Source organism: Rhincodon typus, chromosome 3, assembly GCF_021869965.1.
Source record: "Rhincodon typus isolate 14 chromosome 3, sRhiTyp1.1, whole genome shotgun sequence".
Classification (NCBI taxonomy): Eukaryota; Metazoa; Chordata; class Chondrichthyes; order Orectolobiformes; family Rhincodontidae; genus Rhincodon; species Rhincodon typus.
In genome coordinates, this window is record NC_063334.1 from 53230476 (window position 1) to 53253703 (window position 23228).

General features: G+C 41.2%; 1 protein-coding gene across 2 annotated transcripts in view; it reads left to right on the top strand.

Annotated features, from left to right (window-relative positions):
* Positions 1-23228, top strand: part of LOC109927261 (fructose-1,6-bisphosphatase isozyme 2-like) — a 51219-nt gene that overhangs the window by 16619 nt on the left and 11372 nt on the right. For both annotated transcript variants that reach the window (XM_048594772.1, XM_020527234.2), the window contains exons 4-5: positions 13549-13689; positions 16453-16590. In XM_048594772.1, the coding sequence (XP_048450729.1) occupies positions 13549-13689; positions 16453-16590 (279 nt within the window). The remainder of the gene's footprint in view (positions 1-13548; positions 13690-16452; positions 16591-23228) is intronic.

Here is a 23228-nt window from a genome sequence, read left to right on the forward strand (position 1 = left end):
GCCTGCTGTGTTCATCCAGCCCTGCACCTTGTTGTCTCTGTTATTGAATAAAAGTTGTTTACCAGTAAAATGTAATCCAGAACCTCTGACTAATTCTTTGAAGACATGTGTTTGAACCCCATCACAGCCAATGGCAAAATTTGAATTTAATAAAAAATCCCAAGTTCGAAATTAGCTTGATGAAGCCATTGTCAATTGTTGTAAAACACAATCTGGTTCATGCATGCAGTTTCTGGGATGGAAATCTGCCATCCTACTTGGTCTGGCTTTCATGTGCCTTCAGACCCACAGCAATGAGGTTAACTTTTAACTGCCCTCTTAACTGGCCTAGCAAGACTCCATTGTATAAAAAAAAAACAAAGTCTAAAGAAAGGATTGAAACCAGATAGGTCAACTGTCATTGACATAGGCACTGGAAACAACAACAGCAAACTGTCTGTAACAGGGAACTAGGGATTCCAATGAGCCATCACCTTCTTTACTGAGACTCTTGGTTCTGGACTTACCTGGTCTCCTCAATGTGGTGGGACTACCTGCAGTCAGACTAACCTCTCTGTCCTTTGCTGCCGGGACTACAACAATGCTGGTCTACCACGATCTATCTCTGAGGCAGGTCTTCTACAGAAAGGTGGAAGTCTCACCTTGAAGCAATTAAAGCTGCTCCCATTTTACTGCGGGGCAGGCCATCCCAACTTACTAGATGGGGACGGGAACCATAAAATTTCAGTCCATGAATCTGCTGGAGGTGCCATCGTGTTAATGTTACTGGATTAGTAATCCAGAACCAGAGGACAATGCGTATTATGTGGAGGGAGCATGCGTTTTAATCCCACCATGGCAGAAGGTGACATTTGAATTCAATAAAATTATTGAATTATAAGTTAGTCTAATGACAAATATGTAACCATTGTTAATTGTTGTAAAAACCCGTCTGGTTCGCTAATTATCCTTTAGGGAAGGAAATCTGCCACCTTTAACTGCTCTGGCCTACATGTGACTCCACCTTCATAGCAATGTCATTGACTCTTAACTGCTCTGAGCAGTTAGGGATGAGCAATAAATGCTGGCCTAAATACTGCTGTCTATGGTGGCTCAATGGTTAGCATTGCTGCCTCATAGCAGCAGGTTTGATCCCACCCTTGGGTGACTGTCTGTGCGGGGTTTGTTCGTTCTCCCTGTGTCTGTGTGGGTTTTCTCTGGGTGCTCTGGTTTCCTCCCAATTTTGGCCATGCTAATTTGCCCTGTAGTGTCCAGGGATATGCAGGTTAGGTAGATGAGCCATGATAAGTGCAGGGTTACAGGAATGGAGTAGGGTCTGGGTCTGGGTGGGATCCTCTTCGGAGGGTTCGTGTGTGGATTTGATGGGTTAAATGGTGTCCTTCTGCACTGAAGGGATTTTATGATCCTAGACTAACACCCATATTTTCTGAAAGAAATAAAGTTCCAGATGCGATCATTGAATAGAAGTCTGGAGTGAAATCTCTGAGGCACAAAGACAAAATTTAAGATTCTAAAAGCCTGTGTTGAAAACAGTAAATATTGGAAACACTAGGCTTGTCAGGCAGTAGTTGTGGAGAGAGGATAAGAATTAATGTTTCAGGCAGATGATCTTTCATTAGAATTGATCAGTAAGATTGCTACCTGATTCCCCACCTCCCCCACCACCACTTAGCCCAGTGGTGCAAAGGTCAGATGTACATCCTACAAGAGCCTCAGCGAGCTCACCTGACAAATAGGGGCTCAGACCTTAGATTTTCTGTTAGAATCATAAAATTCCTACAGTGCAGATAGAAGCCCAATGAGTCTGCACCAACCCTCTGAAGAGCATCCTGCCCTATCCCTGTAACCCCACATTTACCACAGTTGATCCTCCTAGCCTGCACATCCCTGAACACTACAGGCAGTTGAGCATGGCCAATCCACCTAATCTGCACATCTTTGGCCGGTGGGAGGAAACTGGAGCACCCAGAGGAAACACATGCAAACTGGGGGACTTCGTGCAAACTCCATGCAAACAGTCGCAAAAGGCTAAAATCAAACCTTGGTCCCTGGTGCTGTGAGGCACCAATGCCCTCTTGGGAAACTTGGCTTGTAATTTGATCATTTCTGTTTGTTCTGACTATTAAATCCATAACCAAAGTGCCTCTTACACTCACATACCTCAAATACACTTGTGGAAATATAACACTGGCAAAATTCTTTCCCCATTAAGTAAATCAAGACATTATTAAATGGCTTAAAAGATGTTGCAATCATTTTATTTTTCCCATATTTTTGACTGTATTGATCTGACTAAACAAAGCTCTCTTGTGTGCTGGGCCTCTTTAAGATATGAACAAAAGTCAGCCTATTCTTTATAATTACATTTAGGAAAAGTGTTGCAGTTTTTTTAAATGCAATAGAAGACCTATTTAGTTCTGTTAGAAGAGATTTTCTCGGTCTTCTGCCTTCTTCCCGAGTTCCTCCCAACTGTAAGCACATTACCAGGCATGCAATACTCCATAACTTCCAGCAGAGTCCACCGTGTATATTGAGTTTAGATATTTTATGTTGCTGCATTGTTGTGTTAGTGCTACCACTTCAAAAATCATGGCTCTCATGTAGTTGGTGGTAATCCAAAAATAAACAATTTTTTTTAGCTGGCCCATCCCAACAGCTAAACTCAGCGCATTCAGTTTGAAAACAATCTCATGTGACATGCATCCTGCGCTCATAAAGGCAGGCAAATTCTGTACAGTTTTGCTTTGGTAATCCTCCTAAGGCCTGAGGCGTTTTCTTCTGGTCTTAGAAACAAGGACATTGGAAATTGCATTCATTCGCTCCATCACTCCCATTCAGATATTTCAAGCCTGATCTTGACAGGAGGGAACCTCTTTGACTTCTTCTGCTGCAACTGATCGTCAGAAAGGGGCAGCATTCCTCTGACCACTGTCCTCTGTCGCTTGTCCTCCATCCACATTGCTCAATGGATGGATTTCTCGTTTGCTTTTTAAAGGGCAATTCTTCTTCAGCTGAGAGAAACAATCTTGTAGAAACTTTCCCCAAATCCCCTCCAACCTCATCCAATCATTGTACCCCCTCCACTGTACCTGGGGCAATCATGTGGGGTCTCACACAATCACAAGGGATCAACTTTTCAAGTAATGTGGTGAGACCCAGAATATATTTTTCTCTATTATTTCTAACTTTCCATTTATTGTGATTTTTTTTTCTGTCAGCTCCACACAAATGATAGTGTGTGCAGTTGAGGTATGCAAAAACCCTGTACTGCAAACAATTAGAATTAGTAAGCTGATGAGAACATTGGCAGCAAATGTCATCGTTTCATTGCTCAGAGGAGCCAGATTGTTACAAACCATATGTACCACCCCCACATCCTGGCAGCAGATGTCCTGACCTTCCTAGCAAGGTATGTACAGCTTGAAGGAGGCAGCAGCGATGTAGTGGACCCCTTTGGAAGCTGGATCAGCCAGCGGCAGGTCAAAGTGACCCTAAAGGCAGACACCAGTGGGAGCATCCTCCACCTGCTGTTCAAGTGTGGAGTAACCGAGAGTGTGCCAAACCTGCGGGAGGTCAGGGCACGGGGCATCATCGATGCGGATAGACAATCTGGAAGGGCTGACGCCACGTCCAGATTCCTGATGGAAACAGTTAAAGTCACCAACCTGCATGACATCTTCAGCATTTTTGCAGACAGAGGTCAGTGTAGGTACATCCAGTTGCTGCCAGACAGGTCTATTCGCTCAAGGATACTCTTTCTGTTTGCATCCCGCACACTCTCAGTCAGATCCACCAGTGTTAAGCCGGTGTTCTTCTCTGACTACTGCCTCCTGCTGGCTGACTGCCACCTACAGGACAACTAGTGGACCAACAAGGGTATGTGGAAGCTGAAAGTGAAACTGCTAACCACAGAAAACATTGAGGAGCTCAATAGGGATTTCACAGGTTGGAGAACCATAAAGCCCCTCTTTGAGTCTCCAGCGGAATGGTGGGAGACAGTCAAGTGGACATCAGGAGATTCTTTATCCTCAAAGGTGTTCAGAAGGCGAGAGAGAGGTGGGGAAAACTGTACAAACTCCAGAAAACCATGCAGAACCTACTGCTGCTGCAGATGATGGGAGTTGATGTCACGGAGGCTCTCCCGGAGGTGAAGAGCCAGTAAGCCTCACTCTTTGCCTCCAAGATAATCCCTCGGTCCAGAGTCCACAGTGTGGAGAGGATGAGACGTGCTTGGATTTCTTCTTCCAGAAGGTGCACAAGGAGAGCTCTGTGCTCAGCAGCGTGAAGGAAGAAGATGGCTTACTAATATCATATCAGTCTGACATACTGAGGATCAGCAAATCCTTTTTATACCACTGTAGGATCGCGTTCAATGATGACTGAGATTGGTGAGTGGTGAAAATAGCCTCTTTATTGAACATCCGCAGTGGCAAAGTCCAAGGTGGTGATGGAATCCAAAGTACAGTTTTACAATAGCCTTTTTTATACACTATTTTTACATACATTAAAATTTTAGCAATATAGTGTCACATAGTTGTATCTATTGAACACAAGTTTGTGTGACATCTGTCCTGGGGAAGCAGAAAATGGTCTAAGCACTTGCTAAATGTTACTCCTGATGGGATTAGAATGTCTGTCTGGTCTTAGTTTGCATAATTAAGACGTGTTAGTCCTTTTGTCTTTAATGTTGGTAATGTTAGTAAAAATACTCGACATATATGACCTAAATAAATGAGAAATTATACATGTACTAAATAAAAGTATAGAGGATATTAAACTCATCTCCTGCAGCTGGGTTGTGAGATTGCATTTACTGTTACCGGTTTTAACAGTTCTTACACATTTATACATGCAGTTTCACAGAAGCGCTGTTTTGATAGTAAGTTTCTTAAAGGGGACAGTGGCCCTATTTGATTGTATTTTAAAAGTATAAATCCATATGTTAGAACAAGATGGTGGTCCTAAATAAAAGTTAGAAAAAGGTAGTACAGTGATATAGAAATAGGTAGTGTAGAAGGAAATTTCAAAGAGATAACAAGCAGCAGACTGTAGGGACATGTTTGTAGAGGAAACTGTCTGATGTCCTGCAACCTATTCAGGTCCGCAGAGATGGTTACTAAGGGCTAATTAATATTATAATCTTTCTATAGTTTTGAGTGAGTTATGAAGACATGATGATGGGGGATGGCATTATTCTGAGTAGGTTACAGTATTAACGTTTATTCAAGGGTAGCCTTTGATAGATGCTGGTCTAAACACTGCTTGCAGCATGGGGCGGATAAGATTTGAAAGGTGTGAAAAAACAATAATGATTTGGCAGCCTAAGAGAGGATGTTTAGTTTAGTCTATCTTGTAAAAGTAAAATGTACTAAAAAAGGCAGTTTATGAATGCTGGAATTGCAGTTTTATAAATGAATGAATGGAAACACAGTATAGTAAACATAGAGCGTTTGTGAGTGCGTTAGTAAAGAAAATCATAATACAATATTTCACAGTCCCCCCTTTTGATTCTACTGAGACCCTTCGAAGAGAATCATTCAGTTCTGATGGTAACCCAAATGTACCAGTCGTGTCTTTAGATGTTGGCGAGGCTTACACAGACACGGCTCGTAGTTGGGGATGGTTCATATTTTTAATAGCTTGTTGGCAACTGCACTTTATAAAAGGGAAAACAACATACACAGCTAGAATAACACAGCTAGAGGTCTTAGAGGACTGCATGTGGGAGAGGCTGGACCAGCCATTATCTCTGGATAAGCTGATGAAGGCCCTCAAGTCCTTAGAAAAGAATAAAACTCCCGGAAGCAGCGGCTTATGGTCTGAGTTGTTTAAGCTCTATGGGAGTTGGCCAGGATCCACTGCAGGTGTATGACAGTATGCTTCGTCAGATATCATCACCCACATCTACAAGCAGAAGGGGAAGAGGAAGGAAATTAGAAATTGGTGACCAGTTTCACTGTTGAATGCTGACTTCAAAATCCTGTCTAAGGTCTTCACTAACTGGGTCAGGTCTGGTCTGGGATCGGTGAAGGCCACTAACAGGATATCACACATCTACACACTCTCCAAAATGGGCTTTGAGGAGGCAGTTCATGATTGGATCTGAATGGTCTACACCAACATCATTAGTGCAGTCTCAAACAATGGGTAGGAATCAGAAAGCTTCCTGATCAAATCTGGAGTCAGGCAGAGCTACCCACTCTCTCCTGCCTTGTTTACTGAGGCCATCAGGAAGGATGTGAGCCTGAGAGGGGTGACTATTCTAGTCAGCAGAGGCCTGCAGGTCAAAGCATCTCTGTACATGGATGACCTCATTGTTTTCTGCTTGGATTCGCTGTCAGTGCGCAGACACATGAGCATCTGCAATGAGTCCAAACTGACCTTGGGGGCCAAGGTAAATCGAGGCAAGAGCAAGGCCATGTTCTTTGGGAACTGTACTGACAGATCCTTTATCCCCTTCATTGTCAGGACAAATTACCTGAAGGTGCTGGGAATATGGTTCGGAGGGGCCAGGACATGCACAAAATGTTCGGAGGACAGCATCACCAAGGTGAGGCAGAAAGTGATCTTTTGGTAGCACCATTCCCTCTCCATTGCAGGTAACAACCCAGTCATCAGGTGTGAGGCTCTCTCTCTGTCGTACTTGGTGCTGGTCTGGCCCATTTCCCGAATCTGCACTGTTGCAGTCATCCAAGTCATCTTCCACTTCATCTGGAGGTCTAAGATGGACCGGGTCTGCAGGGACACCATGTACTAAACTCTGGACAAGAGGGGGGAGAACATACCCGATGTCACACTCATCCTGATGGCCACCTTTGTGTGCAACTGCATCAAGCTGTGCATAGTCCCTCATTAAGCAAATGCCAAGTATCATTAGGTACTGAGATTCTATCTGTCCCTGGTGTTGTGAAGGATGAGATTGGTCTCATTGTAGTGGAACATTCCAAGTAGTTGGACCGCACCGTATCACCTGTCCTTCGTGGAGAAATTTGCAAAGAAAAGCACCTTGGACCACAAGTCCATCAGGCAGTGGTCAGCATGTATCATCCTCAAGACCCTATGGGAAAAGGAGAGGATGAATCCTGTCGGGTTGTTCTCTGAGCAGACTATCAAAGTCATTTGGCAGAATGCCTCATCACCAGAACTTTCCAACAAGCACCAAGACATTGCTTGGCTGGTGGTGAGAAGGGCACTGCCTGTGAGATCCTTCTTGTATCCCTGGTCTGTCTGCATCACCGCACGCTGCCCTCGAAGTGGCTGTGGAGGGATTTGAGACTGTCACACATCTCCTTCTGGAATGTGCCTTTGCAAAGGAAGTCTCGAGTCTGGCAATAGTTTTTGTTGAGGTTCATCCCAAGCAGCTCCACGATGCGGGACTCTGTGTTCTATGGTCTGTTCCCTGAGATGCACTCCAACACAAACATCGACTGCACCTGGAGGACCATCAACTCGGTGAAAGATGCTCTTTAGTCTGCTCGAAATTTGTTGGTCCACCAGTGCAAAGGGTTGACCTCAACCATATGCTACAGACTGGCATATTCCAAGGTCCAGGACTACATGCTTAGAGATGCACTAAAGCTTGGGGCAGCTGTTGCCAAGGAGCAGTGGGGAATGACCACTGTCTGTGTTCCTTCTGCTGAAGTTAAATGGGGGTCTGTTCAGTTATTGAACTCTTCACGTGCCTCAAATGTACGTAAATATAGTCTGGTTCAGGTATGAGATGCCTTTGGTTTACTTGGATAGAGTCAAACTCTAATGTTTGTTTGTTTTCTTGATATGCCACTGTAAAGAACTGAAATGTGTTTGTGACAATGTATGTGTATATATATATAATATATACATACATATATGTGATATACATGTATAAAGATATATTTTATGAATAAAATGTATTTTTGAAATGAATAAATCATTGTTTCATTGCTAACCTAAAATCCCGTGCAATGTCTACAAAGTCATATGTTTGTGACAAGTTGCCACAATGATTCATCAACTTTACCTGGTGAATATCTAAACATTAAAACCTGGTACAGAATTTTGGTTCGGTCCAAGGTCTCTGCAGAGTTAGTTGATCTCACTACTTTTGGTGTCAACACCTCTTGTTTTGGGAGGGGTTAAAAAGTTTTAAAAAGTCCATTTCTGTGAGTGTTGGTGAGAATAGAATTGAGCTATAAGTCTCCTCACTTCCCGTAGTCACATAGCCTACTGACTAGGCTTGCATGAAGATAATAGCCCCATTTTTTGAGGGACCAGAGGGTGGTGTTTGTAGAATCGCAACCCAGCAAGTTATTGTCTTCAGGAGAGTAATAAGCACATGACAGGGAGGGGAAGCAGAAAGAGCTCTGAGTCAGCACAAGCTGATGACAGGAAGTATCAGTCAACATCATGGTAGCTAAGCTGTTTCAACATGGATAATGATGAGTAGATTCTGGCTGAACATTGGAATTGCTTAATATCATACGAAGTCTGATGTCAGCTGTGCCAGTATAGGAGGAAGCTGCAGAATTCAGGTACAGTATGTAACAGAGTATAGTGGAATTGTTTACATCGTTTTTGCAAACCTATTAAGAATAAATTGAATAGCAGAAGCTTGAAAGCTGGTTTGATGTCTGTTCTCATCAGAGAGATATGGTATTCAAAATAACAAGACAATGAAGCTAATTAAGTTCAACTTAGTTCAAGACTGAAACAGATAAAAAATAACACCAAGAAATGAGATAACAAAGTGTAGAGCTGGATGAACACAGCCGGCCAAGCAGCATCAGAGGAGCAGTAAAGCTAACGTTTCGGGTCTGGACCCTTCTTCAGAAATGGGGGAGAGGAACGGGATTCTGAAATAAATAGAGAGAGAGGGGGAGGCAGATGGAAGATGGATAAAGGAGCAGATAGGTGGAGAGGAGACAGACAGGTCAAGGAGGCTTGGATGAGGCTGGTAGGTAGGAGGTGGGGTTGGGGTTGAGGTGGGAGGAGCGGATAGGTGGGAGAAAGGACAGACAGGTTAGGGAGGCGGGGACGAGATGGGCTGGTTTTGGGATGCAGTCGGGGGCAGGGAGATTTTGAAGCTGGTGAAGTCCACGTTGATACCATTGGGCTGCAGGGTTCCCAAGTGAAATATGAGGTGCTGTTCCTGCAACCTTCGGGTGGCATCGTTGTGGCACTGCAGGAGGCCCAGGATGAACATGTCGTCTGAGGAGTGGGAGGGGGAGTTGAAGTGGTTCACGACTGCAGGGTGCAGTCATTTGTCATGAACCGAGCGTAGGTGTTCCACAAAGCGGTCTCCAAGCCTCCGCTTGGTATCCCCGATGTAGAGGAGGCCACAACGGGAATAGCGGATACAGTATACCACATTAGCAGATGTGCAGGTGAACATCTGTTTGATGTGGAAGGTTTTCTTGGGGCCTGGGATGGGGGTGAGGGGGGAGGTATGGGGGCAGGTGTAGCACTTCCTGCAGTTACAGGGAAAAGTGCCGGGGGTGGTGGGGCTGGAGGGGAGTGTGGAGCGGACAAGGAAGTCATGGAGAGAGCAGTCCCTCTGGAGAAATGAGATGTTACTATAAATTTCAGATCAAATGTTTGGACTCCTGATGGTGACCTTACACCTAAAGAGTTTATTAAAAAGACCTGCTGTAAAACCAGCAAAAATATACTAAGAGCAGTAAAGATCTGAGACTGTGAAAGAGTACAGAAGACAAGCTAAAAAGGGAGGGTTACGTGAATTAAATTAAACCTCCAATTTAGGCAGGTGAATGAAAGGCCATTTCTAACAGTTATTTAAAATAATCTTCTTTACTGTCCTTGGTCCCTCACAACCAAGGATCGCTTTCTTCCACTTCAGAGTTATTTTGTAAAATAATAAAGCATGATAAAGTAAATGCATTTACAATTTATTGAATAACAATCAATGTCCTATGTTGGAATCTCTCTAATCAGCACCCCCATCTCCACCCACAGTTATGAAATGGCTCTGATCAGAGTCACAAGTGAAATTCTATGCGACTGTGACAAAGGAAAACTATTCTTTCTTGACATGTCTGCAGCTGATGACATGATTGGCCACACTAACCTCCTCCAAAACCTCTCCATTATTGTCGAGTCTGGTGGGATTGCATTCATCTGGTCACATTCTTATCTATCTAGTCGTAACCAATCACTTGGAATGCTTTCATTTCTTGTCTTGCGCTTTTACTTTCACATCCCTTGAAGATATCTTAGCCCCCTCCTATTTCTCATCGTTATGCCCTCAGGTGACATCATCCAATGGCACATACAGCTCTCTTGAAACCTCTATTGTTGTTAAAATATTAAACTGCTTATTCAACATCCAGTAATGGATGATCAGAAATTTCCTCTGACTAAGTATTGAGATGACTGAGCCTATTCCTTTTGGTCTTTGGTCCAATAACTGTTTCCTGGCTATCAACTTTATCCCTTTCCTTGGCCATAGTTTCAAATTAAACCAGTTTATACACAACCTTGGTGTCACATCTGATCCAATATCAAATAGACTTGACCATTCCAATGCACTCTTAGCTGATCTCCCACATTCTATCCTCTGTAAACTTGAAATCAATCAGCAGTCTGCAGTTCATGTCTTCACTTGTTGAAAGTTCCACTCCACTATTCCCGTGTGCTTACTGACTTCCAATGGCTCCTAATCACATAGCAACTTGGTTTTGAAATTCTTATCTTCGTGTTCAAATCCCTCTATGACCTTATTCTCCTGTGCATTCCCAATTTGAATTGCTCTAGCATTGGTTACCATGTCTTGAGTGGGCTGGGCAACTAACTCCAAAACACCCTCCCCATTGCCCTCCACTTCCCTAACTCATTTTCCTCTCTTACAACACTTCCTAAAACCCCTTTGACTGAGTTTCTGGACATCAGGCTTCATAAAAGGCCTTGGTTCCTACTTTCTTTAATCCTCTAATGAAATACCCAGGGATATTCTTTAGAAGACACTTTAGAAGTATAAGTTGGTGTTGTTACAAAAAGTAAAAATGACAGGAAATATTAACTTTTTACACAGCCAAAAGTATTCCACTATGTGAAGCCAAACTCTGCTAAACAATAGTATTAGAGATACTTTCTGATGAAGGGTCTACGCCCGAAACGTCAGCCTTCCTGCTCCTATGATGCTGCTTGGCCTGCTGTGTTCGTCCAGCTCTACACCTTGTTATCTCTGCTATCTTAGCTTCTTAATTCCTTAAAGTTAGCTCACTATAGTGGATAAGGTGTAGGAAGAAATATACAAGAAGAAATGTTGGGATCTTGCAATAAAGGGTCAACAGTAATCACGGGTGATTTTAATCTACAAATAACCTTGAAAAATCACATTGCAATAATCACAATGATGAAGAGCTCAAGGAGTGTTTTCACAATTGTTTCTTAAAACAACAACCAGATTGTATTGACAGGTTATGTTAGATTTGACATTATGTAATATGATGAAATTAATTAATAACCTTAGAGTATAGACACCTCAAGGTAGCAGCAACCACAATATGATTCAGTTTTATGTCGAGTTTGAAAGGGACAAGACCAGTACTTTAAAATTACAAAAAGGCAACTACATGGTTCAGCTGAGCTAACTGAAGTGAACGGGGATATTAGTCTATGAGATAGATTCATAGAGAAGTATTGGCAGACATTTAAAGGGATATTTCAGAATGCTCAAAATAGACATGTTCTTCCTATACAATAAGGAAAAAATTGAAAAGGAGGATCCACTGTTCATGGTTAACTAAAGAAGTTAAGGAAAGCATCAAACTTAAGGGAAATGCATATAATTGCATAAAGGTGAATGGTAGGTCAGATGACTGGTCAGAATATGAAGAATATAAAGAATGTCACAAAATGACTAAAAGGTCAATCAGGACAAATAAATTAGAGCATGAGAGGAATTTAGCTAGAAATGTAACATCACATAGCAAGAGCATCTATAGGCAGCTAAAAAGAAGGAATAATAATGTGAGAATTAGTCCTTTAAAGGGTGAGAATGGGGAGTTGGTATAAATAATGAAGTAATGATGGATATAATGATAAATATTTTGCTCTATCTTCACTTTAAAGGATACAAAACAGATCCCACTAATATCTGTAAATGATATCTGTAAAGTAAGGAAGAGAGGAATTTAGTGAAATTAATTTCAGAAGTGATATTGAGCAAACTGATGGACCTGAGGGATGATAAGTCTCTGGGTCCTAAATGACTTCATCCAAGGGTTTTAAAAGAAATGGCTAATGAGGTAGCACATACATTGACATTAATTTTCTGAAATTCTCTAAATTCTTGAAAGGTTGACAAACATAAACACAATATGCAAGAAGAGAAGGAGACAGAAAACTGAAACTAAATGCTTGTTAGCTTGACATCGTAGAGAAGGTGTTAGAATTGATCATTAGTTAAGTTATAACTGGATGCTTGGAAAAACACAAAGTAATGGGAAAGAGTCAGCAAAGCTTTTCAAAAGGGAAATTTATACAGAATTCTTTGAAGGAGCAATATACACTGTGGATAAAGGGAACCCATTGATACACTACACTTAAACTTCCAAAAGAAATATGCCAAGGTGCTGCATGAAAAAATACTGCGCAAAGTAAAGAGCTGGAGAGTATACCTAAGTGGGTCTATTCAGATTGACAGGATGTGACAAATGTGGTCCTACAGAGGTCTGTGCTGGACCCTCAAATATTTACAACTTATACTAACGAGAGGATGAAAGGTATAGTGACTACATTTACATCTGACTACATTGTTAGTCATGATTACTCAATCATTAAGTTTTACTATGTTTATGAAAAATTGTTACTTGAAGAAAGAAAGGTGGAAATATGGCATAACAGGGATGCAGATTGATACTTTCATTTAGTGAGCAAAAATCTAGAAGATGGAGTGCAATGTGGAAAAATTTGGAATTGTTCATTTTGACGGCAAGTGTAATAAAGCAGCGTATTACTTATGTGAGGAGAGACTGCAGAATTCAGAGGTGCAACTGATCCAGGAGTTCTAGCTTGTTAGTTACAATACAAGTACAATAAGTGGTTATAAGAAGGCTTATGGAATGGCATCCTTTCTTACAACATAAATTGAACATAAAAATAAGGCAGTTATGCCTCAGTTGTACAGGCCATTTGTGAGACCCCATCTCCAATTCTGCGTACAGATTTGGTCTCCTTATCTGAGGAAGCTTGTGAATGTGTCTCAGGCAGGAGGAAAGATTGGACAGGCTTGCCTTCACTAAATATTACAAGAATCTGGGATGAAAATCACATGCATGTATGAATATGCTGTTGCTGACTAGAATATAGTTAAAGTTAGATGCTTAAACTGGAATTCTTAATCTCTTTCTAAATGCAGTAGCTGGCAACTTTGTTATGACATCACTTAAAGATACACTTAACATGTATCACCAAAAGGCATATAATCCTTGTGTAAGAATTGTTAGTCATGATTGCTCAATCATTAAGTTTTACTGGGTTTGTGGAAAATTGTTACACAAAGAGTGAATAGATTCCACTGTAACTGACCATTTGTTTTGCCTTTGCTAGGATTCTGGAGAGCAGCCTACCGAAAATCTTGCTCTTCAACCTGGACGAACTATGGTAGCCGCTGGATATGCACTGTATGGCAGTGCTACTCTCGTAGCACTCTCCACAGGACAAGGTGTCAACTTCTTCATGTTGGATCCAGTATGTAGCTCGCGTTACTCAAAAAAATTATCACCATTTCTGATCGGATGCATACCTGCAAGTACTTGTAACAGTTGAAAGAACCAGAATAACATATTGCACCATAGTTACCTTGTCACTATTTTGTGAATGGAGAGAATATAAGAATGCGAGTTACTTGTGAGAGTAGGACTTCAGTTCAGGTCCCAACTGAACATTAACAGTGAATTCAGTAAAAGAAAATAATGTTTTTAAGGTGCTGGAAACATGAATATTGAATTGGACCTCACATCATCCCACAATCTTTAATTGGAATGCAACAAACAAAATAAAACTTTCTTGATTAAACTAGGATGCATTTTTCCACTTTCTCTGTACTTCCATTTGCTTCCCTTGCTGTTTCTCCTACCATACGCGACATGCATCACTATTATGAGTCACCAGGAGATACACAGGAAAGTACTATGAAACCTGAAGCTAATTTCTATCTTCTCTCTGGGTAGAGGTGGTGATGTAAACTATCTCCTCCCCAAACAATTGACTGGAGCTGGGACCGCATCAGTCTTTAAGCATTATGTTTCCTTCTTTGTGTTACATTTATTAGGATGGGCCAAAACCCTCGCTCAACATTTGTTTCCCATTATTCTCAAACTATTTGCAGCATGCTTCCATTTCATTTCCAATGGCCAATTTCTGAATGTCCTAATCAGTACATTCATAGTTAGTTGGCTAAATGGTTAGTTTGCAAAGCAGTGTGATGCCAACAGCATGGGTTCAATTCCATCACTGGCTGAGGTTGCCATGAAAGACTCTCTATCTCAACTTCACCTTAGATATGTTGGCCTTAAGGTTAAGTCACCACCAGTCACTTCTCTCTAATGAAAGAGCAGCCCTATAATCTGGTAAGACTGTGGCAACATAACACAATTTCATGTTAAGGCAGAAGTAAATAGATTCTTTTGGGCCAGGGAATCAAAAGTTATTGGAATTAGATAGAAATGTGGAATTCAAAATTCAAGCAGATCAACAATGATCTTATTGAATGATAGTTCATGCTTGAGGGACCAAATGATCCACCCCTGCTCCTAATTCCTTTGCTCATTTGCTCTTATTAAAACAGGCTACAAGAAGGTTTAAAATTTTTGACCCTCTTGGAGTGGTAGGGGAGGGGTGCCTGAAATTGGAATTTCCTTAAACGCTGTCGAGTTTTATGAATGCTCATTTGACAGCAATGTCACACTACTTGTGTAATGCATGAATCATAAAATGTCAGTATGCAGATGCAGCAAGTAACTAGGAAGCTAATAGAATGTTATAATTTATTGTAAATTGAATGCAAAAGTAGGAAGATTGTGCTTCACTTCTCCAAGGCATTGCTGAGACCACATGTGCGGTACTATGTACAACCTTGGTCACTTCTTTTAACAAAGGATATAAATGCACTTGACGCATGTTATGAGAACTTTTACCAGACTGATATCTGGAATAGATGGCCTATCTTATGAGGAAAAGTTCAACAAGCTAGGTTTAGATCTACTGAAGCTTGGAAGAGAAAGAACCAACTTGAAATTGAATCATATTAAGTTGTAACAGATAATACCTTGAGAGGTCTTGACAATTGGATGGAGAGAGGATGTTTCCACTTACAGGAGAATAAGGTAATAGGCATTACTGTTTAAAAATCAGAAGTCACCCACTTAAAATAGAGATGAGGCTTTTTTGTTTTCTGAGAGGATTGTGAGCTTTTGGAACTCTTTCCCTCAAAAGGTGGTGGAAGCAGAACCCTTGAATATTTTTAATACAGAGATGTATCAATTCTTGTTAAGCAAGGAGGTTAAAGATTATCATAGGTAGGTGGGAATATAGATTTGAAGTTACAATCAGATCAGCCAGGATCCTATTAAATGGCAGAGTATTCTTGAAGAGCTGAAAGGACAAAAGTGCCTGCTCCTTGTTCATCTGTTTGTATCAATCAGTTGTGAAACTCAGTTCAGAGTAAAATTTAAAACCATGTATAAATATGAAGCATGCAGCCTCATTGTGATATTTAAATTGCCAGTTTGTTTCCTGGGAACAGGTTAACTGCCCATCCATATACGAAACCCCAACAAGTCTCCGTTGGGAGACTTGGTTGGGTTGGTGTCAGAATTCAGATTTCCAAGACTTCAATTATTTATCCAGTTTTTTTAGGAGGCTAAAATTCTTTTCATGCCTCATTCCTCCCCATGACTCCTGTGTGCACCATCATCTTGGGCAAATCGTCAGCCAAAACTCATTGTGAACCCTCAAAACAAACAATGATCATTCAACAAGATACTGGAGGATGCCAACTAGGTACATCACAATAGCATCACAATAACAAGTCAACACCCTCAGGAAAAGAAGGGGAAAACAAATGCGATAAAAAGGACAAAATATTAATAAACAATTAGCTCCCTGTTAATTTGTGGTTTTCTTTTTCAAGTATAAGTGAACATTCTCAGAGGCATTCTGGCAGCACACATATGTTTTATTTCTGTTGTATATCTTGTCAAATGGAATCGTAAAATGAATACTTATTAAAATGCATAAAACTAATTAAAATTCTCTTAGTTGTCACGTGTTAATTAATAAACCTGTAAATAGTTGAACAAACTTATTGTAAATTCCATTCAGATTAATTACAATCTGTTAAACCCAAAAGAACAACATAAACCTTAATTACCACAAGTTCCTTGGCTTTAATTCTAACGAACTAAAATTTGTATTGCTTGACTACTGTTATCATTCTCTTTTTTTATTTAGGCTGTAGGTGAATTTATTCTTGTGGAAAGGAATGTGAAAATAAAGAAGAAGGGAAAAATATACAGTCTGAATGAAGGTTACGCCAAATACTTCGATCCTGCACTTACTGATTATATACAGAAGAAAAAATTCCCTGAGGTATGAATTTTTAATATGCTTAAGGGGTGTTCTAGTAATTTTTCAAAATACAAAGCTAACAAGTTCAAATTGATTAAGTCTACAAAGCACGTGTCTACTAAAGTTGACCACAACTCTACTTGTTTTTAATTTTTTAGACTTTTTTGTAACAGTCACGTTGGATGTTATTTGTGACTTTGATGAGAGGTGTTTCAGTACCGTGGCAGGGACAGAAACCTAATTGAAGGGATCAAACAATTCTGGGAAATGATGGGCAGAGATTTGCAAGAAGCAGACTTGGCAAGTTGCTCTTCGGGACTGGGGGCTGTGGGCTAGGGAGAAGGGGGCAACAGTATCTGTAAGGGGGGGTGGGATACAGTAAAGCATGGATGGGAAGGAGGTCATGCGGGAAAGGGGTTTGTCCACACTGAGGAACACCCTGACATCAATGGGGCGAGCAGGGAACACATTTGGCATGGTAACCTCCTATGTCAGGAGTTGGAAGGATAGGTGGGCAGGGGCAAGCTCATTAGAATCGGTTTGGTTGGCTATCTGGGAGGAGGTATGAAATGTATGGGATTCACAGGAGGCGTTACCAGGAAGGGGATCTGGATGCTCAAGGTTACCCCAACAATTGGAGTTGAATTCTAGAAGCCACTGGCTGAAATGTGTTCACTGTCACCATTCACTGTTCTGCACACAATGGAGAAGAAAGTGACTGCAACCACACTCAAAGTGGGAAGGGTCAGACATTTGCCCTGCGAGGGGTGAGGTTGCAGGACCCACTGACATGAGGTCCTTTTAAAGCAAGTTATGCACAGACCCATTCAGAGTATAGGACACTGATCTAAGGGTCCCTATTCCCTGACCATTTGCTCCCTTTTTGCTGTGCACCTTCCTGCCCCAGACAGTGTTGACAGACTCATTCATTGCAACACTATTAGACACACAAGCCAAGGAAAGAATAAGGGTGTCATAGGACTGCTGGAGACCAGGCACCTACTCAATTTCTCCTGCCTGTCCCTCCCACAATGTCTTAGTGTAGTCCCTGGTTCTGCAGCAGCAATGAAGGGAAACTGCTAGGCAGTGGAGCCCATTGGACTGGAAGTTTGATTGGACAACCCTGGGAACATTTGTGCCTGGATGAGCCAACCATGCCAAGGGTCTTCTTGCTTGATGCAAGTGGATCTGCCTCAGCATAACTTCCAAGGTATACCATGTGTGGAGTGTCCTGAGTGGAGACTTCTGAGAGAGCTGAGTGTGGTTCTTTTTCTGGTTAGTCCATGTGAAGAATGGCCTTTTAAAGAAGGTGCAGGTGAGAGTCGCTGGTCTATTGGTGGATATTCAGTGAGTAGCAAGTTGTTCTGGGAGTTGCAGGTGGTAAGATAGGGATAGGCTCAGACATGATGGACACTATAGGTTTGGCAAGATACAGTGAAAAATCCTGCTAGACTTTGCAATGATAATTCCTTCAAGACAACTTGGCACAACTTACACTTATCCACAAAAAATCGTAAGATGCAGCCCTTGATGTTTAAATCAGTCCATGCAGCAGACTGGTTATCTCTGTTCCTACTTCACTGCCATACATTTGGCAGAAGTGCATTGGAAATCCAATATACACATTCCAAAGTGGTTTCCACCAGACTTTCGGTGAAGCTACTGTAAAAAAAAATCAGGAGCTGCTCCAAGGAAATTACTGCTGTCAATGTAAATAAAATAATAGTTGAGCGCCAGTTGGCAGAATAGAAACTTTAGTTTAACCTTTCATATGAGCTAATGAATGGAAGATTTACCACATCTGAAGTGCTCCTCCTAGATGTCATGATAAACTTTCTACATGAACTTCCAAATATTATAACTCTTAAAATAGTGTTTGTGGCAGGCAGGGTTTTCTACATAAGAATGTCTAAGTGGTGGATGGTACTCCCCTGAGGGGTTTCTATTGACATCAGCAGAAAAAAGGGTGAGGAGGTTTGAACAAAGGGCATGTGATCCAATTCATGATGTTATTCCCATGCAATAAAGTGCGAATTCTGCTAATTCTTTGTGTAGTTTCTAATCCCACTGTTCTGGTCTGTTTTTTTACCCCTCAAGCAGCAACAGCAAGGGAGGAATAAATTCTTATACATCCCATCGTCTAAAATAATTTCAATAACTATTTTTTTTGAGAGAATGTGCTGGTAGAGTCATCTATAAGAGCACTGTGTAATCCAGGATTCATGTTATGCCTGATATAAGAGAGCTCGATAGTGAAACTGGGGAACAAAGGTGGAAAATGTCTTTCATTTTCCTATCTGATGCCCCTATGTTTATAATAAAAGGATAATAAGTACTCCTTTATTCGAACTAATTTTTCCTACGTCACAAGAGTAACAATGCCAAAAATATTTCATTAGCTGGAAATCACTAGGTTGGAGCTGCCTGGTGGTCATGAATTTTGCTAGACAGATAGAAGTCTTTATTTCTTTTCTCTTGACTTTCTAAATTAGTAAAAAGGTTCTCTCTAAATTGCCATTTTTGTGTAAAAAGACCATGATTTTGTTTCAGTGTTCTCTTTTTTCTTTTGAAGTCATGCATTCTTGTTGGAGTGTGGTCTTAGTAAGTTCTTTTATCTGTGTAAATAAGGACACAGGTAGCAGCTTAATCCACATTCCCATTCTGACCCATCACCTTTATGCCTAAATTTTGCAGCAGTTTTCATGAATTGGGAATCAGGCTGATGACATTTGTCAGTGATAGTGTTTTTACTCACTTGGCCACACGGGGAGTTTAAATTCTCAAACTGTGTTGAGATCCCTGACCTCAGCAAGGGTGGAAATGGGAATTAAGAAGAGAAAAGGAGCTACAGATAGCATAAAACAGTGGGATATTGATCCTGTTGTGAAGAGGTGGAGAGAGATCCTACAAATGTAGGTAATGAAGAAAGAAAAACGTGCATTTATACGGTGCATTTTACAGCTTCAGGATATTCCCAACACATGAGCCAATGAATTACCTTTGAAATGCAGTCTCAGTTCTAATGACAGAAATGCAACAGGCAATTTGCGCACAGCAAACTCTGGCAAACTTCAACGTAATAAATGACTGAGTAATCTATTTTAGGCATTGGTTGGCTGATAAATCTTGGTCAGGATGTTCTGAGAAACCTCCACACTTTAATAGTGCAATGTGGTCAATATATCCATCTGAGTCAGCATCTTTGGCATTGCAGAACTTCCTCAATATTACAGTAATATCTCAGCCTAGATTATGTACTTAGTGGGACATGGACTCACAACCTTCTGACTCAGAGGCATGCATGATACCATTGACACATGTAGAACCTGTTAAGACAAGCCAGATGGAGTGTGATGTATACAGTTGCGAAGCTTGTCAACTCTCACTGTCTTGGTTCACACAGTTACTTGTACATATTAAACTGGGTGCCATCAAGAATCAGTGCCTTCATAAGAAATAGGGAGAAAACTGGGATGGAAGGAAGAAGGAAAAAGGCATTTTTTTACAAAAAACCTATTCTCAGATATTATTACACACCTCCAAAGTAGGTGGGACTTGAACTAGGCTACCTGGTGGCCCAGAGGTAAGGATACTACCATTGTGCCACAAGAACCTGTTTGAGAACTTATCTGGGAGTTTAATGTGGGGACTTCATGCTTTCCTTCCCTCCTCCTGAACTGAGCATTATACCACTAGGCCAACAAGCCAGAAAAATAGCCTTTGTGCTATAAGTCTCTGTACCAACTAATAACTGTGACAATCTCAGGCTGTGTTGATTCCAAACGATATTTTTAGATTTGTGTGCATCTCTGTCAGATGTTAGAGCAAAACAGGGAATGTGGCTCAACCATATTTAACAAGGGAAATAAGGAATAGTATTAAAGCCAAAGAGGAGGCCTATAAATTGGCCAAATAAAGCAACAAACCTGAGAAATTAAAAATTCAGCAGAGGAGGACAAAGGGTTTAATTTGGAAGGGGAAAGTAGAAGATGAGAGTAAGCTTGTGGAAAACATAAAAACTGACTGCAAAAGCTTCTGCAGTTATGGGAAGAGAAAAAGACTGGTGAAGACAAATGTAGATCCCTTATAGTTAGAATCAGGTGAATTCGTAATGGACAACAAAGAGATGGCAGACAAGTTGAACAAATACTTTGGATCTTCTTCACTAAGGAGGACACAAGTATCCTTATGGACATGCTAGGGGACAGAGGGTCAAGAATGAAGGAGGAATTGAAGGAAATCCTTATTAGCCAGGAAATAGTATTGAGGGAATTGATGGGATTAAAACCCGAAAAGTGCCCAGGGTTTGATGCTCTGTACTTGAGGAAGTGGCCCTAGAAATATTGGCATTGGTAATCATTTTCCAGTATTCTACAGACTCTGGAAGAGTTCTAATGGACTGGAGAGTAGGTAATGTAACACCACCTTTTAAAAAAGGAGTGAGAGAGATACAGGAAATTATAGGCTGGTTAGCCTGACATCGGGGTTGGGGAAAATGCTGGAGTCAGTTATTAAGGATGTTATAACTGAGCATTTAGAAAGCCATGACAGGACCAGTTCAAGTCAGCATGGATTCACTGAAGGAAAATCATGCTTGACAAATCTTCTGGAATTTTTTTGAGAACGTGACCAGTAGCATGGACAAAGGTGAATCAGTGGATATTGTGTATTTAGACTTTCAAAAGGCTTTTCACAAGGTCCCACAAAATAGACTAGTAAGCAAAATTAAAGCATATGGTATCATAGGTAATATATTGATATGTAGAGAACTGGTTGGCAGACAGGACACGGAGAGTTGGAAAAAATGGTCTTTTCCAGAATGGGAGGCAGTAGTGATTAGGGTATCAAAGGGTTCAATGGTGGGATCCCAACTGTTCACAATATACATAAACGATTTGGATGAAGGAATTGAATGCAATATCTACAAATTTGCACTTGACACTAAGCTGGGTGACAGTATGCGCTGTGAGGAGGGTACTAAGAGGCTGCAGGGTGACTTCGACAGGCTGGCTGAGTGGGCATATACTTGGCAAATGCAATGCAATGTGGACAAGTGTGAAGTTATCTACATTGGTGGCAAAAACAGGAAGGCAGATTATTATTTGAATGATGGCAGTTTAGACCTGGGTGTCATGGTGGAACAGTTGCTGAAGGTTGGCATGCAGATGCAGCAGGCAGTAAAGAAAGCTAATGGAATTCTGGTCTTCATAGCGAGAGGATTTGAGTACAGGAGTAGAGATGTCTTGCTGCAGTAATACAGAGCCTCGGTGAGCCCACACCTTGAGTTTTGTGGGCACTTTTGGTCTCCTAATCTGAGAAAGGACATTCTTGCTGTTGAGGGAGGCTAGTGACTGTCCACCAGATTGATTCCGAGGATGGCAGGACTGACATATGAAGAAAGACTGGATCAACTGGGCTTGTACTCCCTGGAATTTAGAAAAAATGAGGGGGAATCTCATAGAAATATATAAAATCTGGATAGAACTGGACAGGCTCAATGTGGGAAGAATGTTCCCGATGATGGGGAAGTCCAGAACTATGGGTCACAGTCTAACAATAAGGGATAAGCCATCTCAGGACTGAGATGAGGAAGAATTTCTTTACTCAGAAAGTTGTGAACCTGTGGAATTTTCTACTACAGAAAACTGTTGGGGCTAGTGATTCAACTATAAGGAAAGATTAGATGGTCAGGATTTGTTTGCCTTCAAGCAGAGAAGAGTGAGAGGATGTGATTGAGGTGTACAAAGTTCTGAGGGACATATACAGGGTCATCAGGGAGAAAGTTTTCCCCTTAGTAGAGGGTTCAGTTACCAGGGGCACAGTTTTAAGTTAAGGAGCAGAAGGGATTTAGAAATTTCTTTTTCATCCAGAGAGTTGTGGGTATCTGAACTCAATGCCTAAAATGGTGTTAGAAGCAGGAACCCTCAAGACATTTAAGAACTATTAGATGAACACTTCAAACGCCATACATATAAGGCTACAAGCCAAGTCCTGGGAAAGGGATTAGAATGATCAATGGATGATGACCGGTGTGGACACAATGGCCCTTCCATGCTTTAAAATTCTATGAGTCTATGACCCTATTTTAATGCCTGCTTTGTTTTGTTCAGCTTGTGGTAGCTGAATATTTGACTAGAGGTTGTAATGAGTGGGGAGAAAGTGCAGCCTGATAAAAGGCCAATGAGAGTCTATGCTGGGAGCATCTGTCATGTGAAAGAGCAGGCTGAAGAAGGTGAGTAAGTCCTTGCAAATTCATATCTATATAATCCATAATCTAGTGAAGTTGGACACAAAGTGGATTTGCAATCTCAAGCTTTCATGAAAAAAGAGAAATGAAAATGCCAAACAGCCTCCACTGAATATCTGTTCCACTCACGGTCGCAATTATTTTTATCGTTGGGCAACTTGCAGACATGTGTTGATAATCAATGGCCTTCACATAGCCTGCATCTTATTACCCAATCGCATTGGGTATTATGCTGAATGTGGGTGTTTGCATTCCAGGATTTAGAAATTGGATACTGGTCACAACAGATGATTAATAAATTATTATTATTCAGCTAATCAAAGTAAATGAAGGAAGTAGACTTAATTAGTTACCTTCAGACTTCTGAAAATATTGATGGAAACTCTCCTCTTATGGCTTTTGCATTCTGCGC